Raw genomic sequence first — 18,249 nt, 5'->3', positions numbered from 1 at the left:
CGTACCTCAAACAACGACGTATCAGACTACAAAAGGGAGGTAGATCTCTTGTTTGCATGGTGTGCTGAAAACAATCTCTCTCTAAATATTGGAAAGACCAAGGAACTGATCATCAACTTCAGGAAGCGTAGTACGACACACCATCCCATCTACATCAATGGCTCCGAAGTGGAGATGGTCGATAGCTTTAAGTTTCTGGGGGTCACCATCACCAACAGTCTGTCCTGGTCTACTCATGTAATGATGGGACTTTCACTTGAAATGAGGGCTCTTTGGGGCAGAGGTAAATATGCGGGGTTTGTGAGCTAAAAGGGGATTTCAGGGCTTTCCCAGGGCCGGGCAAGGGGGAAAGGGACCCGACCGGGGGCCTCCACGCTGGCCGGTTTAAGCCGGCCAGTGAACGGGAGTGAGATGGGGGGGAGGGGCTGCGGCCACCAGAGCCTGGCAGAACAGGATCCGAAGGGCCCAGCCGGGGTGGAAAGTTGGGGGGGAAGGAACCGAGGTTGGGGGGAGGAGTTTTACAAGAGGCAGTGGAGGGGAGGAGTTGGATGGGGGGGGGGGGGGGGGGGGGGGCGGTGTTTACAACTCTTGGGTATCATGTACGGTACTCTTTCAGAGGTTGGATGGCATTGAGTGTAGGGGAGGGGGGGGGGGGGGGACTCTAAAGGTTAATGGTGACCATGGCCGGTTCCGGACTCCTTTTTCTTTTTCTCCTTTGTTTTTTGTTTCCACCGTGGGAGGGTTTGTTTTATTGGATGCATATATTGACAGGTGGGCCATTGTTTGGGGTGGTGGGAGGATGGGATCGTTCTTATTAAGGGGATTGATTTTGGATTTGTTTCCGTTTACTGTCTGTGGGTGGGGTGTAAATCTTGAAGGAAAATGTGAAAATGGAGAATAAAAACATTTTTAAAAAAAAAGGAAGGCAGACAGCATTATCAGAGACCCCTCCCACCCAGTCTTTGCCTTCATCCAGACCCTTCCATCAAGCAGAAGATACAGAAGTCTGAAGACCCGCACATCCAGACAAAGGAACAGCTTCTTCCCCACAGCTACTAGACTCCTCAATGACTCTCCCTTGGACTGATCTGTTCCCTGTAAGAACACTATTCACAATGCCCTGTGCTGCTCTTGTTTGGCCCTTGTTCCACACTGCAACCAATCATTTGTCAATGTACTCCGTCGATTATTCTTTTGTCTACTATGTACATACTGTGTACGTTCCCTTGGCCGCAGAAAAATACGTTTCTCTGTATTTCGGTACATGTGACAATAAATATCAATCAATGAATCAATGAATCAACCTTAATTGGTGTCAATTGGTGTCTCACCATGTTTGGGCAGGATCTGGAATCCGCCACCTGGAGCAGACTGGTTGGATCGCAAACCAATTTGTGTCGGGTGCGGATCCCAATTTTGGCCTCTCCCACTATTTAACTGATGCTCCCAGATCTACGCCGGGCACCACGTGGCTTTAAATGGCACCCTATAGCTGTCTATCCTTCTCTGCTTATTATTTATCCAATTTCCCTGGAAAAGATGCATCGGTCTCTGCAGCAAAGCTTTCCATTTTTCAACAGACTTTGAGCAAGCAGATTTTTCAACTTTCTGCCTGTAGTTTCTTAGTGCTGATTTTAAATTGATAACCATGGTCTCTGAATCATCAGTGCTCCTCCTCTGACCCATTCTTCCAACTAATTTGATGTTTTCCATTTTCCCTCATCAGATTGATGCAGATGATGTCATTACCAGGGACGAACAGATTTACTTGCTACTTCATGCTAAACGCAAGTGCGAACAGAAAGTCAAGTCCAAGATGGGTAAAGTTGCTGGTGAGTCCTTTCTTTAATTTTGTCAATGACGCCTTGATTTATAAAACACCTTCAACATGGTCAAATGTTCGAAGGTGTTTCACAGGTGCCCGCCATGCAGATGCCACGGTGGCACAGTGGTTGGCACTGCTGCTTCACAGCATTAGGAATCCAGGTTCAACTTCGGCCTTGGGTTACGGTGTAGAGTTTGCACTTTCTCCCCGTGTCTGCGTGGGTTTCCTCCGCGTGCTCCGGTTGCCTCCCACAGTCCAAAGATGTGCAGGTTAGGTGGATTAGCTATGCTAAATTGCCCATTTGTGTCCAAAGGTTATGTGGGGCTGCGTGGATAGTGCTGTAGAGTGGACCTTGGTAGGGTGTTCTTTTAGAAGGAGGGTGCAGACTCTTTGGGTCAAATGGCACCTTCTGCACTGTAGCAATTCTATGGAAAAAGATCAGGGTAAAAAGGGGCTCATGGCAGTTTTAAATGCATCTGCTAAAAAAATCTAAGGGTGAAAGATGTATTTATATAGGCTATGTTTATTACCAATTCCATGCATGTGAAGTTGTATGCAGGGCACCTGTGCATCCACGATCATTAGGAAGCAATGCGCACCACAAATCCAGTTTATTTACTTTGAAGAACCTATTGTCATGTATCAAAATAAACTGGCTGTCACAAACCATTAAAGTGAGTTGAAGCATTAACAGTCAGTAATGATTTGAGACCCTGTCACTCTTCGCAAAATACCTTAACACTTTCACAAAGTGTCAATAAAATGCTTGTGAGATAGATATCCCAAGCAACCTGCCAATTAAGAGCTTATTGCAACATCCAAGTTAGAAAGGAAAATGAACTGGTGATCTGCTGAGTAAACTGATTTGTGGACATGCCATTAGATGCGCATGTCCATACTTTACTTGTGATGAAGTCGCAGGTATATTATCCACGAGTGAGTGTTGGAACCAACAATTCTACGGACATGTGCTTGTAGGATTAGAATAGTGGTTTTAATATACTCACAACAGAGCCAGCCTATTAGCCATTGAACTTTCGGTGAACTGGCCGGTTGACCATATGGCACTGATCTTTATACAGCAGCTCCAGGGGGAGGAGTCCTGGGCGGAACCAAGGAAGAAGCCCAGTACAATTCTCGAGCATTCCCAGAGCTACTCCCCCTGGTGGTCAGGTAGTGCAATTGCACTTATAATATAGACACATGTATATACAGATTATAATCCGGTGTGAATCACATTCACCACAGTGAGAAATACAGGATGCTGACAAAATATTCTTCAGGTTCTTGTTTGATTTGTAACCGCAATCTTGACAAAGCATCAGCATTTGCATGTGGCTCTGACTTACGATATTGGATGTTGTATGTGTGTGCCAACAGTATCAAAATCCATCTTTGTAACTTACTGGCTGCTAAAGAACGAATACATCTATACAGCCCAAAGTTTGTCATCAAGGGTTGATGTTCTGTTAAAAGAGTAAAATAATAACAATAATCTTTATTGTCACAAGTAGGCTCACATTAATACTGCAATTAAGTTGCTGTGAAAAGCCCATAGTCGCCACATTCCGGCATCTGTTTGGGTACACAGAGGTAGAATTCAGAATGTACAAATTACCTAACAGTATGTCTTTCGGGACTTGTGGGAGGAAACCGGAGCTCCCGGAGGAAACCCATACAGACACAGGGATAACGTGCAGATTCCACACAGACTGGCGCTGAAACAAGTTGTGGTCAGCTAGAAAAAGTGGATTTGAGCATCATTTTTGGGGTAAGAAGGTTCCGCCACTACCTTTATGGATGTGATTGGAGGCACGGTAGCACAGTGGTTAGAACTGTTGCTTCAAAGCGCCAGGGTCCCAGGTTCAATTCGCCGCTGGGTCACTGTCTGTGCGGAGTTTGCACATTCTCCCCGTGTCTGCATGGGTTTCCTCCTACAGTCCAAAGATGTTCAGGTTAGGGGGATTGGCCATGCTAAAGTGCCCTTCGTGTCCAAAAAGGTTAGGAGGGGTTATTGGGTTGCGTGGATAGGATGGAAGTAAGGGCTTAATGTGGGTTGGTGCAGACTCGATGGGTCAAATGGCCTCCTTCTGCACTGTATGTTCTATGTCAAACTGGGAATTGAACCTGGGACTCTGGAGCTTTGAAGCAACAGTTCTAACCACTGTGCTACCGTGCCTCCAATCACATCCATAAAGGTAGTGGCGGAACCTTCTTACCCCAAAAATGATGCTCAAATCCACTTTTTCTAGCTGACCACAATTTGTTTCAGCGCCAGTAAGAGTTTGTGAACTAAATGCTATTGGTGTTCCTCTCCTGGAAGCATTGTGTGCGTGACAACTGCACCAGCTCCATAGGGTGATGCATCGTAAGCAAGTTGTAACTTCACCTTGGGATTGTAGTGAACCAATAGCTCTGACTTCTGTAAGGCATTTGTTTACCTCATTGTCTGCATTTTCGCATTATCCTGACCAGTTCTATACTTATTCGACACATAACAAAGTGTTCAATCATGTTGCTAAATTTGGCACTTATTTATCATAACAATTTATTAATCCTAAAAATGATCTTAGTTGTGTCACATTCTTAAACTGTGGGGCTTCTACGATTACTGTCATCTTCTTCGGCTCCTTTGTGTAAGCCATCTGTATTGATGATCTGACACAGATACATTATGGATGTCTTGAAAAAGGTCACACTTTCCTTTTCAAGTCCGAGATTATGGTTTTGTAGACATTTAACAATGGCTTCCAAATTCTTCAAAGGTTCCTGTTCACTCAAATTGATGATGAGAATGACATCTTAATAACATGCACCAAATTTAGCACACTCAGAACTTGATTTATGGACTTCTGAAAAGGTGCAGGAGCAGATATTATTCCACAAGGGTATCTTCTGTAATGAAACAGATCTTTGTGCATCATGATAGTGAGTAGCGGCTGTGATTTTGCATCTACATTCATTTGTAAGTACGCTTGTGACAAATTAATTTGACTGAATTTCTGTTCTCCACATGGTCCAGCAAAATGGCAGTGGATGATGATCTGCACACAATACTAGATTAATAGTTGTTTTAAAATCTCCACATAAGGGCAGCATGGTGGCACAGTGGTTAGCACTGCTGTCTCATGGTGTCGAGGTCACAGGTTCGATACCGGCTCTGGGTCACTGTCCATGTGGAGTTTGCACATTCTCCCCGTGTTTGTTTCACCCCCACAACCCAAATATGTGCAGTGTAGGTGAATTGGCCATGCTAAATTGCCCCTTAATTGGAAAAAAATAATTGGGTACTCTAAATTGAAAAAATAAAATAAAATACATTTCCATATCGCCTCACTGAGCCTTTGCATTTCAGTACAGGAACTACTGGTGTTGCCTAATAACTCATAACAACTGGTTCAATTACTCCTGTTTGGACTGGCCTTCCTAGTTCTGAACTCAATCTTCCTATCTTGACTCCATGCTCTCTCCTCTTGTCCAATCCCTTTCCACCCATATCCATGATTCCTCTGATGCCCTACAGTATATCAACAATTTTCAGTACCCTAACCGCCTTTTCTTTACCATGGATGTCCAAACCCTCTGTACCTCTATTCCCCACCAGGATGGTCTGAGGGCTCTCCGTTTCTCCCTCGATCAGAAGCCGGAACAATCCCCATCCACCACCACTCTCCTCCATCTGGCTGAACCTGTTCTCTCCCTGAACAATTTCTTCATTCACTTGTTGCACTTCCTCCAAACCAAAGGCATGGTTTTGGGTACACGGATGTGTCCCAGTTATGCCTGTCTCATTGTGAGGTATGTGGAACATTCCTTGTTCCAGTCCTAATCCGGACCCTCCCATAACTCTTTTATCAGTACATTGTGACTGTTTTGGTGCTGCTTCATCTGGATCTGGAAAGATTAATTAATTTTGCTTCTAATTTCCACCGCTCTATCACCTACACATGGTTCATCTCCAACATTTTCCTGCCTTTCCTGGACCTTTCTATCTCAATTTCTGAGGATAGACTGTCCACATGACTCTCAATTGTGTGTGACCCATCTCCCACATCTCTGCTCTCACCCCTTCCCTCCAAGAACCAGGAGTGTCCCTCTTGTCCTCACTTTTCACCCCATCAGCCTCCGCTTAAAGAATCATCCTCTGCCAGTTCTGCCAACTCCAGCATGTTGCCAGCACCAAACACATGTTCCCCTCACTCCCCCTGCCAGCATTCTGCAGGGACCATTCTCTCTGAGATACCCTGGTCCACTCCTCCATCACCCCAACACCTCACCCTCTTCTCACGGCAGCTTCCCATAAAGTCACAGAAGGTGCAATATCTGCCGCTTTACCTCCAATCTGCACCCCATCCAAAGACCTAAACACTTTTTTTCAGGTGATACAGCACTTCACGTGCACCTCCTTCAATCTTGTCTATTGTATTCACTGCTCGCAATGTGGTCTACTCTCCATTGGAGAGACTAAACACAGACTGAGTGATCGCTTTGCAGAACACCTTCAGTCCATCTCAAGCAGGACCCAGACCTTACCGTCACTTGCCATTTTAACTAATCATCCTGTTCTCATGTCCACATGTCCATCCTTGGCCTGCTGCAATGTTCCAGTGAAGCCAATGCAAACTGGAGGAACAGCACCTCACCTTCCGGTTAGACACGCGACCTTCTGGTCACCCCCCCCCCCCCCCCCCAAACAACAGTATAAATCTCATCCTAATTGTACTTCGACTCTGGTCATGGAGCCTAGTGAATCTTCAAACATCATCTCATGCTTCTCTAGGAGGTGTTGTAGATTGTTCTTGGACTCCAATAGTTGATTTATTGTTCCTTAGTTGAGTTTAAGCTTTGCCACTCATGCTTTACCAAATAAAGCAGGAAAATTTCAACAGACTACATGAAGAGGCAACTCTGCCGTCTGCCCACTTACTTCTACTTTCACCACAATGCATCCTTTTCATGGCACAACCTCTGTTGTGTCCATCCTCAGGATCAAATTTGACAGTTTTAAAGACTGATGCTTCAATTTTTGAATATAAATTGCCTCGGGTAGGGGCAACACGGTGGGGCAGTTGTTAGCACTGCTGCTTCACGGCGCTGAGGACCGCGTTGGATCCCGGCCCAAGGTCACTGTCTGTGTAAAGTTTTCACATGGATCTCAGCCCCACAACCCAAAGATGTGCAGCGTATGCGGATTGGCTATGCTAAATTGCCCCTTAATTGTAAAATTAAATAAAAATATATAAATTGTCTCAGATGCTAATGATACAGCTGTGCCCGTATCTATTTCCATCTTGATTTGGTGCCTGTCAAGTTTTGGAAATGTCCAGAAACATTGTTGATCGTCCCGCACTGACGGCAGGCCTAGTTTCAGCTCCTGCAATTGCTTGGCTATGTTGACTTCTGAGTGGTCTTGAACTTCATCTACTAATTTATAGACATGACTAGTCTGTTTGGATGTGTTTTTTTTCTTGCACATTCTTGGTGTAGGTGAGGTTTTCTGAGCCTACATGTTTTTGCAATATGGCCCTTTGTACCACAGTTCTTGCATGTATTCTTTTAACTCCAGCGTTCCCCCACTGAGTGTCTATCCTGTGTACATCGGTGACAAGGTTGTCTCCTTGCACCTTGTTCCTTGTATTATCTAATTGTGGATCTTCACTTCAGCCGCTATTTGTGAAAGTTATTTTGTTGCTGGCTCCATGGAAGTGGCAACTTCCAAATCACTTTGAGAGTTAAATCACTTACACTGCGCTGCTTTCTCTGAATAGATTCACTGCAGAGTCCACAAACACGTCTATCACGAAAAGTGTCATCAAGTGTTGCACCAGATTCGCAGTATTTTGCAAATCTTTTTAAAGTCGCTACAAATTGAAAAATCTTTTCACCGTCTTAGAACCACGGGGGTGGAACTGAAACTTTTCTGAAATTAACAACAGTCTAGATGAGAAATGCCCTTCTAAAATGTTCATTATTTGGGCAGCACTGCAGCACACGTGGTTAGCACTATGGCTTCACAGCGCCAGGGTCCCAGGTTCGATTCCCCGCTGGGTCACTGGAGTCTGCATGTTCACCCCGTGTCTGCGTGGGTTTCCTCCGGGTGCTCCGGTTTCCTCCTGCAGTCCAAAGACGTGCAGGTTAGATGGCTTGGCCATGATAAATTGCTCTTAGTGTCCAAAAAAAGGGTTAGGAGGGGTGATTGGGTTACGGGGATAGGATGGAAGTGAGGGCTTCAGGGGGTCGGTGCAGACTCAATGGGTCAAATGGCCTCCTTCTGCACTGTATGTTCTATGTATGTTCTATTTAGATATGAGGCTTACCTCCGGTTTTGCTCGATGAACCAGGTTTTGCAGCAGCGTAAAGGTTTCACGCCCTACTAAACTGAGAAATGTTGCAACCTTAATGTTCGCTGGTGTTTGATTCTTTATGAGATATAATTGGAATCTTTCCTCATACAAGTTCCGAGACTCACAGTCTTTATCAAATACACCCATGGCACCCATTTTTCCCAGCATTCAGAATCCTGGCTCTTAGGGTCTGTCATAATATACATCTATGTATATAATGGAGGGCAGACAGGCAGTGATTGACACACAGGATGACAAGTAAGCACAAAGAACAGAGCAGCCAATCACCAGACAGGACACGACCACTATAAAGCCAGAGGGCACTAGGTTTCCCGTTCTCTCGGGACCCAGACAGTCAGAGTTCGTGAGCTAGCCAGGGCAAACACCATGCGGTAGCTAGTAAGTCTGGTCAGGCATAGTTCTCCAGTCAAGTCAGCATAGTGTCAACCCACAGTTGAACATGTATAATAGTTAAGACGTTAAATAAAATCGTGTTGCATCTTACCAAGTGTTGGAGGTCTGTCTCTCGCTACACTGCATCAAGTGCAGTCCACATCGACCCAGCCTACCCAACACATCAGGGTCTATATTTGAACCAAACTTCTCCCCTCTAATTCTTTTGGAAGCATGGCACAAGACATCCCCTTATCCACAATGCAGCTTAGAGTTTTTAAATTTTTTGTCTGACAGTGGTTTGATTTTTTTTCCCTGAGTAGTGCCCTGTACAGGGTCAGAACACTTCTGAATCCCCATTCCCATAGCCTGTTTAGCCTTGTCACATACGCGATCTCTGCAAGCTAGACTCTACCCATCCAATGGCAAGCAAGCTTTTGAACTGTAGTTCTTCTTTATCAACAGTTGTAGTCAATATTCATTTGTGAAACCTTCAGCATTGGTGGCTTGCTTCGCCTGATGTGTGTATGAGTCCAGTCCTAAGAACCCTCCTCCACTCTTGATGTCGTCTCCACCGGATTGTCAATTTTTTTTTTGTTGAGCAATTCGGTTTTCTTGCCTCGATCCTTATAGGCAGTGTTCTGTTTTGTTATATCTTTGAGTTTGACGCAGAGAAAAGGCATGGAGGAGCCCATATTCTGGGTTCTTACAAGCATGATGAGAGGTTTTATCAGGGATATTGCTCATACAATCTAAGATGGGAACTGAAGCCCGTGTAAACACAAACTGCTGCTGTCGCTACAAATCCATGCTGACAATTTTCAGGCAGACTGTACAATTCATTGATGAGTCAACCCCTTCACCCTGTTTTTGTCTACACTGAATTTCAGCCTCTCAATGACAATAATTTACAAAGACGGAAGTATATGTCAAAGGCTCCAATGACATTCTCATAGAAGGCAGTCTCATTGTTTACCCCTGCCTGGCCAGCACATCATCTGCTATGCTCCCAAAATTGCTAACTTGACCATTGCTCTTTTTACTCGCAAGATCTGAGGTATTGCAATACTGGATAAACGTTTTTTCCAATTATGCTCTGCCTGCTTGGAGCAGGTTGTGGTAAAGGTGGCAAAATGTGGTAAATGTGGCAAATGATTGTGGTAGGGGAAGAGCACTAGCCATTTCTCACACATATTCGGCATTGTCTTTTCTTGTACTGTCTTCATTGGACTGTCTTCATTATTTTGTCATCTCTGGTGTGGTCACTAGGTTGGCCTTGAAATCCTTCACCTGCTGCTCTGCATTGTTGCTGGACTTTACTTGAGGCTTTTCTACCGTCTCTCTGGATGCAGTCACTGCTGCCACCATCTATTACCATGGTTTTATTCGATTAGCTTCTGACTCTGGAAAAGATCTTGCTGGAAACACTGGTCTTTTTTTGGAAGTACATTTATTTACATGTATAAATGTTAAGTAAGACCAAGCTAGCTGGAGCTGCACTCTCAAGCATCTTATCTCAGTGAGTGGCTTCAGTGCAGCATTTTGTTTTACTCATTCACCAGATGTGGGCATCGCTGATCAGGCCAGCTTTAATTTTCCCATCCCTGATTGCTGTTGAGAAGGTGGGGTGTCTTCTTGAACTGCTGCAGTTCCCGTGGTGTAGGTGCACCCACAGTCCTGCGAGGGAGAGAGTTCCTGGATTTTGACCCAATGACAGTGAAGGAATGGCGATGTATTCCAAGTCAGGATGATGAATGACTTGAAGGGAAATCTCCAGATGGTGGTGGTGTTCCCAGGTATCTGCTGCTCTTGTCCTTCTAGATGGTAGTGGTCATGAGTTTGGAAGGTGCTGCCTAAGGAACCTTGGTGAGTTCCTGCAGTGCATCTTGTAGATGGCACACACAGCTGCAACCATGTGTCGGTGGTGGAAGGCATGAATGTTTGTGGAAGGGATGCCATAGTTCCCTATGCACATGCTCAGTAGGTATTATTAAAGTTAGCCCGTTACTCCATAGTATACTTTGCTAACTACTCTATCAATATGCTCTGCCACCATCAAAGATTGATGCATATGCACTTCGATGTCCCTTGGATCCTGTGCACAGTTTTGAACCATGCCATTAAGTTGGCATTGCAGGTCCCTGTCCCTGCTGCCAAAATGCATAACACACTCACACTTATTTGTATTAATTTGATCTGAACTTTCTGACTCAGAGGCAAGAATGCTTTTCACTGAGCTATGGCTGTCACGGTAAATGATGAAACTAAAGATCTGGCTGTAATACCATATGAACTTAGTGCACTGTGACAGGATGTTTAAATGTTGGCAGAAAGTGTGAAATTTGTGCTCAGTTGCATGTGCACCCACATAAATAGTAGGGTGTTATAACCTGTCCTTTATACCGCTCAGTTGCTAATTGAGCAATAGCTTGGGCGTTGCCAACCCACTGGACGTTCGCCTGCCCAGATATCAGCTGGGTTTTTCTTCATCTGATGAAACTCAACATCCAGCATCCAACTTGAAACGCAGTGAGTTGAGGGCCAGAGCTACCTTAGAGCCAGCCCTGAGTATGTGTTGGGAATGCAGGGGCAAGAATTTGGAGCAATCAGTTTTATTTGGGAACAAGCACTTTTTTGACATCATTGGAGGAGTGTGAAAGAAGCCACGAAGCTGAGGCAGCGAGACAAGGGCAGCCTATTGAACTCGTCATTAAATAATAAAATTGGCTCCGAGCTGTTTGCTTGCTGAAGGAGCTCAACCTTTCAGTGATGTGTAAAGCCTTGCTGTGAAACATTCCAGAGTTTATTATTATTTATTTTTCTAAGAGGCACTGAGTGATCTTTCCTTTTAGCTTGTGCTAACGGAGAGTGGGAGGGAGGGGGATGGGCAGGTGGTTAAAAACCATGGTTGCCTAATTGGGAGGATGCCTTCTCCCTCCTGCCTGCCAACCTGAGTTATGGCACTGAGTGCAAAAAGGTTTATTTGGCAGAATGTGCAACTTCAGTGACTTTTGATGGGCACTGATAGCAATAGCAAGCTAACCAGTGCCAGGGACTTTACCAGGTATGAATATGCTTTGGACTCATTATAGTGTAACATTGATTTAAAAATTACCAATATTTAAAGATTTAGAATGACTTTAAAAGCTCTGCTATTTGGTTAAGACATCCTGGCTTGAACACCTAATTGTAACATTGTCCCTGATTGCTTTTCAAGGGAGTTTCTCCAAACCACGTGCCCAAACTTATGTGAAGTATTGAAGTATTGACGCTTGACATGTGGGAATGTTCATATTGGATCAGTATTCCTGACCAATTAACTGCTATTCCAGCCAGACGTGGGATGGAGCGGCCTAGTAGGGGACATAGAGAACCATTATAATCCCCAAAAGTACCAGCTCACACATGAGAGGGCACATAATTTTACCAAACTTAAGGGAAACAAATCTTTTAGAATTGCTACATACTTCATAGATTAAAAAAACTTGTCTGTGATAGCTGGAACGTATGGGTGATAGTCCAAAGGAATTGTGGGACAGTTGTTTTTAGCAGTGTGGTCAGAGGTTGTGTACCGAATTTTATTGCAAACATACCCAGCCTTGTTTCAAGTTTCTCTGCTGCACAGAAGTATGCTCTGTGTACCATGCCACCACAGCCTGCTCTCATCCACACATCTAAAATTAGCCTTAAAGAATATGTTAACTCCACATACCACAATATCCTTTTATTTCCTTTTCTGGGTGACAGTGTGTCACTAGTTTAACACAGCACTGTTTTCAAAAAGCAAATAAATCTCCACAAAACGCGCATGCGCCGGGTCTGACTGAGAGAGCAGGATCACAGAGACCTGGAGCTCTGAAGCAGGGCAGCCAAAAATAACTTTCTTGTTTACCAAAATCTTTGTAATTCAAGATTGTTTTTCTTCAAGTTGGGAGAATCCGAAAAATAACATTTGCAGTAAATTTGAAATGGGCAACACGTTGCTGGGTGAACTGCGGTTGGAGCTTATAGTCCTTGTAACATCTGTATCGTCTTTAAATTGTGTCACAATGGTGATTTTTTTTTGCCCCTCTCTCCCACAGTTTGCTGCGTCGTACTAGGATAAGGTTGCACCTGTTTAACTCATGAGCTTCATTCACTCGTTCATGCTTCAATTCTTTTGACATATTATGGCTGAAATTTTCCGCCCTCGTTCGTAACTGGGATTTTCTGGTGCCGCCAGTGAAGGTGAATGGAATTTTGTTTGCAGAGCCAAATTTTCCGTTCTTGCTCACAATGGGTCCCCTCATGGGTGAGGCAGGAGAATCCAGCCCTATATGTACACAAATATCACACCGAGTAACACACAATGAGGTGCGCCCAGTTCACTCAGGTACCTGAATCTTGCATTCTGAAGGTATGGATAGTGATGGTAGAGGTTTCAATATTCTTTCTACCTCATGCTGACCAGGAATCTCCCCCATTCTTCCCACCTGCCATTGTTGTGTATTGGACGGATTTGCTGGCTGATAGTCAATCTATTTGGCCACGTTATGAATGTACCTTCCTTGGCATTAAGTCCTGCTACAATCCCAGTTGGTGTTATAACTGGACGGGAAGATCACAGAATGAAACCCTGGCTCAACTTCGACTTTTATTTTGGAAAATGTGGAGCAGCAGAGTCACAGGGCCACTAATTAGTTTTAACAACAAGCAAAAATATATTAACCATGCAAACTTTCATTACGATTCAATACTCCTTCACTCGCCCCACTTGGCTTCGCAAATATGCACCGATTTTAAGGTTAACATGGGATACAAAGTATGTCTCCAGCTATAGTGTTTTCAGTAACATGCAGTCCCTTTAAACACAGAGTAACTGTGGTCAGATACACTCTGTTCTGAACCTGACTGAATTTGTATGAATTTTTCCTCAAAATCCCCCCAGATAATTTATATGCCGTGATCTTCCTTGGCTTACGGAGCTCCAGCTTCCACATGAGTGATTTCAAATTTTGCTTTCAAAAAGACACGCTTTCAAATTTTATTTTATCCATTGCGTTCCCACGGCCGCTTCCATCAAGGACTCATTTCCAGGTTTTTACACCTCTTCTTTCAGGATTCCTTAATCCTAAAGATTTTTACTCAAACTCTGAAGTCCAGCCACCGATTTCCACAATAATTTAAAATTATGTCTCACAAACTGTGACCTTTTCTCAAAAACCTTAGCACTGCTGCAGCTATCCTTCTGGTCGTCACAATCCAATACCTTTTCAACTGTCTGTGCCTTTACTGAACAGTAACCTCTTCTGGCTCCCAGTTCCCTTAGTTCCATTCACTCCAGATTTCTTGGAAACTTACCTTCATTTCTCCAGTTACATTCACTAGACGCTCTTTTGATCTCATCACTTGTTTTCTTAACATATAACTCCATGGTATGGCTTTTCTTCTAGCAAAGCTGAGTGTGATATTCCGTCTCTAGACTTCTAAACCAACAGATTCTAGTAGAGCTGAGAGCTGCCCCCTCTCCCACTGCCTTTCTCCAACTGCTAATGAATTCAGCTAAAACTACACTCATTAAGCCGTCTTACGTTAAAGGTGCCCCGGGTTGCTAAGCAACTGTTCTTTGCTTCTGCCAGATGTTATTTACTTTTCACACGATCACCTGGCTAAGAACAATAGAAGCAGAGTTGGAACTTAGCTAACCCCCAAACATACAAATACCTTTTTCCAGCATGAACTTATGTCTAGATTTACCCTTCATTATACAGAAACACTAAATTAGACCCACTTAAAATTATACCTTATATCTAATATATATCTATACATGCATAAATCCCTTACAGCTACTTTGTTTTCCTGACAGTCCTATGGTGGGACTTGAACCCAAAGTTTTTGGCTCAGACGCAGTGACATTAGTTATTGCCAAAAGACCTCTACATGCAGGGTGACAAGTGAAAGAGAAACAAGGACAGTAATAAATGAATAAACTGGAAAATGCAAAAACAGTAGACAAAATAATCTAGTGTGAGAGGCAAATAGGGTCACAGCACAGAAAAAAATTAGTATAATTAAAAGTGCAAAAAGGCAAGCCTAGAGGCTTTTATGTTAACGGACAAAGCATTTGGAATAAGATCGATGAACCGACGTGTAAAGCAACAGAAATGGATATGATCTCATAGCCATTATGGAGACATGGTTACAAGGAGATCAAAACTGGGAATTTAACATTCAGGAATAAAAAAATAAATAAATTTAGAGTTCCCAATTATTCTTTTTCCCAATTAAGGGCCAATTTAGCATGACCAATCCACCTAACCTGCACATCTTTGGGTTGTGGGGGTGAAACCCACGCAAACACGGAGAGAATATGCAAACTCCACACGGATAGTGACCCAGGGCCGGTATTCGAACCCGGGTCCTCAGCGCCGCAGTCCCAGTGCTATCCACTGTGCCACATGCCGCCCTACATTCAGGGATATTTGACGTTTTGGAAGGTCAGGAGGAAAGAACAAGGTGGTGGGATAGCACTGTTATTAAGAGATGAGATAAGGACAGCTGCGAGAGGCACTCTAGATTCAGATGATGTAGAGTCCAATTGGGTGGAGGTAAAAAACAGCAAGGGAAAGAAGAAATTGGCAGGAGTAGTGTGCAGACCCCCAAACTGTAGGCACACAACTGTAGGGTATCAATCAACAAATAATAGGAGCATGTAAAAAGAATAGTGTGATCATTATAGTGACTTTAATCTTCATGTTTGGGTTCATGAAGTTGGGAAGGGTAGCTGAGACAACAAATTCATACAGTGCATTAGGGATAGTTTCCTGGAACAATATGTGATGGATCCAACCAGGGAGCAGGCTATCTTGGGCGATGGATAATAATGCAGCTTTCATAAATGACGTCAGAGCAAAAGATCCCCTAGGAAGTGGTGATCATAACACGATAGAATTTAACATTCAGTTTGAGGGTGAGAAATGTGGGTTGGAAACAACTGTGTTTAACTTAAATAAAGGGCAATGAAAAGTTATATTCTTCCTCCTCCCCTTTTGTGCAACATACCCACCCATGGTGCCTCGGCAATGTCCACCTGCATCTAGGACATGTCCCTTAGCGACTGAGACATGATGTTAAGACCCTCAGCCATGGTCGTCACAGACTAAGCCATGCCTTGGACTCCACCACTCAAGACACTTAGCTCATGCAGCACGCTTTCCCCTGCAGTTGCCATTCTAGCAGCGTTGGCCCCGGTGCCACGCATTGTTGATATCATCTCCTGTGGGCCTTGGGACGTTGCTAATAGACTAAGCACTCAATGGAATGTCATGACATCCCATCCTTAACCTCATGACTGTTTCCTAGCATCTGTATCAGCTCTCGGAAAACCTTGTCCAGAGGCTCAGCATCTGACTGGCTGACTGGGACTCAGCATGAGGGAACCATTCTCTGTTCCTTCACACTGGTGAGATTCTTCGGGCCCACTGCAGTGAATGGAGATTTCGCTGAGTGCCAAATTCTTTTGTTCTTGCTGGCAGTGGTAGTGAAGTGGACTGGCAGCAGAGAATCCTGGCCTTGGTCTTCCAAATGGAGAATTCGGCCAGTATGTTTTACACTGTTCATCTTGAGTATCGATGAAGAAAGACGCATGTCAAAACATTTTGTCTTGCAATCATCAGGACATGTGCCAGAATACCAAATGTAAAGGGAGCAGCAATTTATACTTCATGAGAAGAGAGTGCTGATTAGTTAGCAAGTAGACTCTGATTGGCTGAGGCATTGTCTCAGAGAATACAGTTAACTGCCAGGTTTAGTTTAAATTCAAACCAAGCAAGTTGACTGATTGTTCAAGGCATTGCCCTGGTGAATAAACCAGGAAATGGCTGCCTCTTATTTTGTTCAGTTGAAGTAGGTGTAATGCGTGTACATATTCTTTCTGCCTGCAAACGAAGGTCCTGTGTATTAATATATGCAGCTTCCAGCATGCAAAATGTCCCACACTGCGAACCCGACTGATAATCTGAAATTGGTCGTCAGAATAATTCTTACCACATGCAAGATTGTTTAGCAATGTTGTCCAATCTAATGTTGGACATCACATTTTGAGGTTTGCCAGCTAAATTTTACAAACTCTTATGGACAAGAGTGAGATCCACTTTCAGGCACAATTTCCTCTGGGAACCCATAAGGAGCAAACAAACTATACAAAATAATTTTAAAATTATTTTTAAAAATAGTTTTGCTAGTTGCTGTTCAATTCATTGGAAACCCCTCACAATGAATAGTTTTGTCCTTCAAATACTGAAAAATCCATTTTCAGCCTCTGCACAATCTAGCTGGCCATTTCCACGGTTACAAAGGAAGTGACGGTGGCTTCTTTTCTGTAGCTTGACATATTCTACACATCTCACTGTTGTCATGTGAGAGTACCTTTAAGAAATGGGTGTTTAAGACATGTACCTTTAAGAAATGGGTGTTTACCAGTGATGTCATAGTGTGGGTGGAGCTGGGCTGTCTGTCAGCTTTTTACTTTTGTTTTAGCCTGTTTGCTGCAGGGTGTGTTTTAGTTTCATTTTCAGTGTTGGAGCTGAAGCCAGACAGAGCAGGTGTACTGTTGATCTCTCTGCCATGAAAAGACTATCTCTTGATCATTTGGTGAATTCAGAATTTAAAATGTTTTCAATAGTGAGTGTAAACCTGATGTGCTTCTGTTAAAAGATGTTTTTTCTGGGTGTTGTTTGACAAGTTATTTAGGATTACTTAGTGTTGTATTCTTTGGGGGTTGTATTTTAATTGATAGTGGCTAAGATGTTCACTGTATGTTTTTAAAAAGTTAACTTGAGTTCATAGAGTAAACATTGTTTTGCTTTAAAAAATACTTTTCCATTTCTGCTGTACCACACCTGTAGAGTGGGCCGTGTGCTCCCCATACCACAATTTATTAAAGATTGTGGGTCAGTTGAACTCCATGCTACACTTTGGAGTTCTCTAAACCCTGGACCATAAACTGTGTCTGCTAAGTCCCTGTCTAAACCGGGCCATCAAAGATGAGCAGGATGCTCCATTGGCCAATGGCAGAATCGGGAAAGGTGATTGGGTGGAGAATCAGTTCAGACGGCAGAATTGTGGCTGGTGCCGATTTCACACTAAATCGCAATTGTCTGTTGCCTCGACAGCGGGGTAAATGCATTCCAGAATGCACGTACAATAAACATCATTGGTACTTCACCTGTATGTAGTGAGGATTGAAGAATGATCCTTAGAGCAGCCACTTTTCCCCCTGGTTTCCTTCAACAGCCTAGGATACAATCTAACTGGCCCTGGTGAGTTATCCACCTTCAAGGATGCAAGCCCCTCCAGTACTTCGTCTCTCTCAATGCTAATGTATCTAATATTTCACCCTCTTCCTCTTTAACTAGAATGCCTGAATCGTCCCTCTCCTGAGGGAAGACGTCCAAAATCAAACCGACCTCTTTCATGTCCATGGTGCTGACTTCATCATCATCATTGACTAGAGTACCAAGTACTTCATTATTCCGCAATTGCACAATGCACCAAAGCATCTGTTGTACACACTCTAAGTGCTATTTTCAGTTTATTTGACAACTAGGAACACCATTCAATAATAACAATCCCACAGATCACTGTGAACAATTAAAGAAACCTCCAGACAGAGATGCCATTACAATATCCGTACTGGGTCGGATGGTG

At 43.7% G+C, this 18,249-nt stretch overlaps 1 protein-coding gene across 1 annotated transcript in view; it reads left to right on the top strand.

The window, feature by feature from the left end:
• pth1r (parathyroid hormone 1 receptor) overlaps positions 1 to 18,249 on the top strand; it is a 174,797-nt gene that overhangs the window by 91,584 nt on the left and 64,964 nt on the right. Inside the window, exon 2 of the mRNA XM_038808890.1 lies at positions 1,727 to 1,832. Within this exon, the coding sequence (XP_038664818.1) occupies positions 1,727 to 1,832 (106 nt within the window). The remainder of the gene's footprint in view (positions 1 to 1,726; positions 1,833 to 18,249) is intronic.

This window comes from Scyliorhinus canicula, chromosome 10 (genome assembly GCF_902713615.1).
Source record: "Scyliorhinus canicula chromosome 10, sScyCan1.1, whole genome shotgun sequence".
NCBI lineage: Eukaryota > Metazoa > Chordata > Chondrichthyes > Carcharhiniformes > Scyliorhinidae > Scyliorhinus > Scyliorhinus canicula.
The sequence above is the reverse complement of the archived record's forward strand: the minus strand, read 5'-3'. Positions and strand labels throughout refer to the sequence as shown.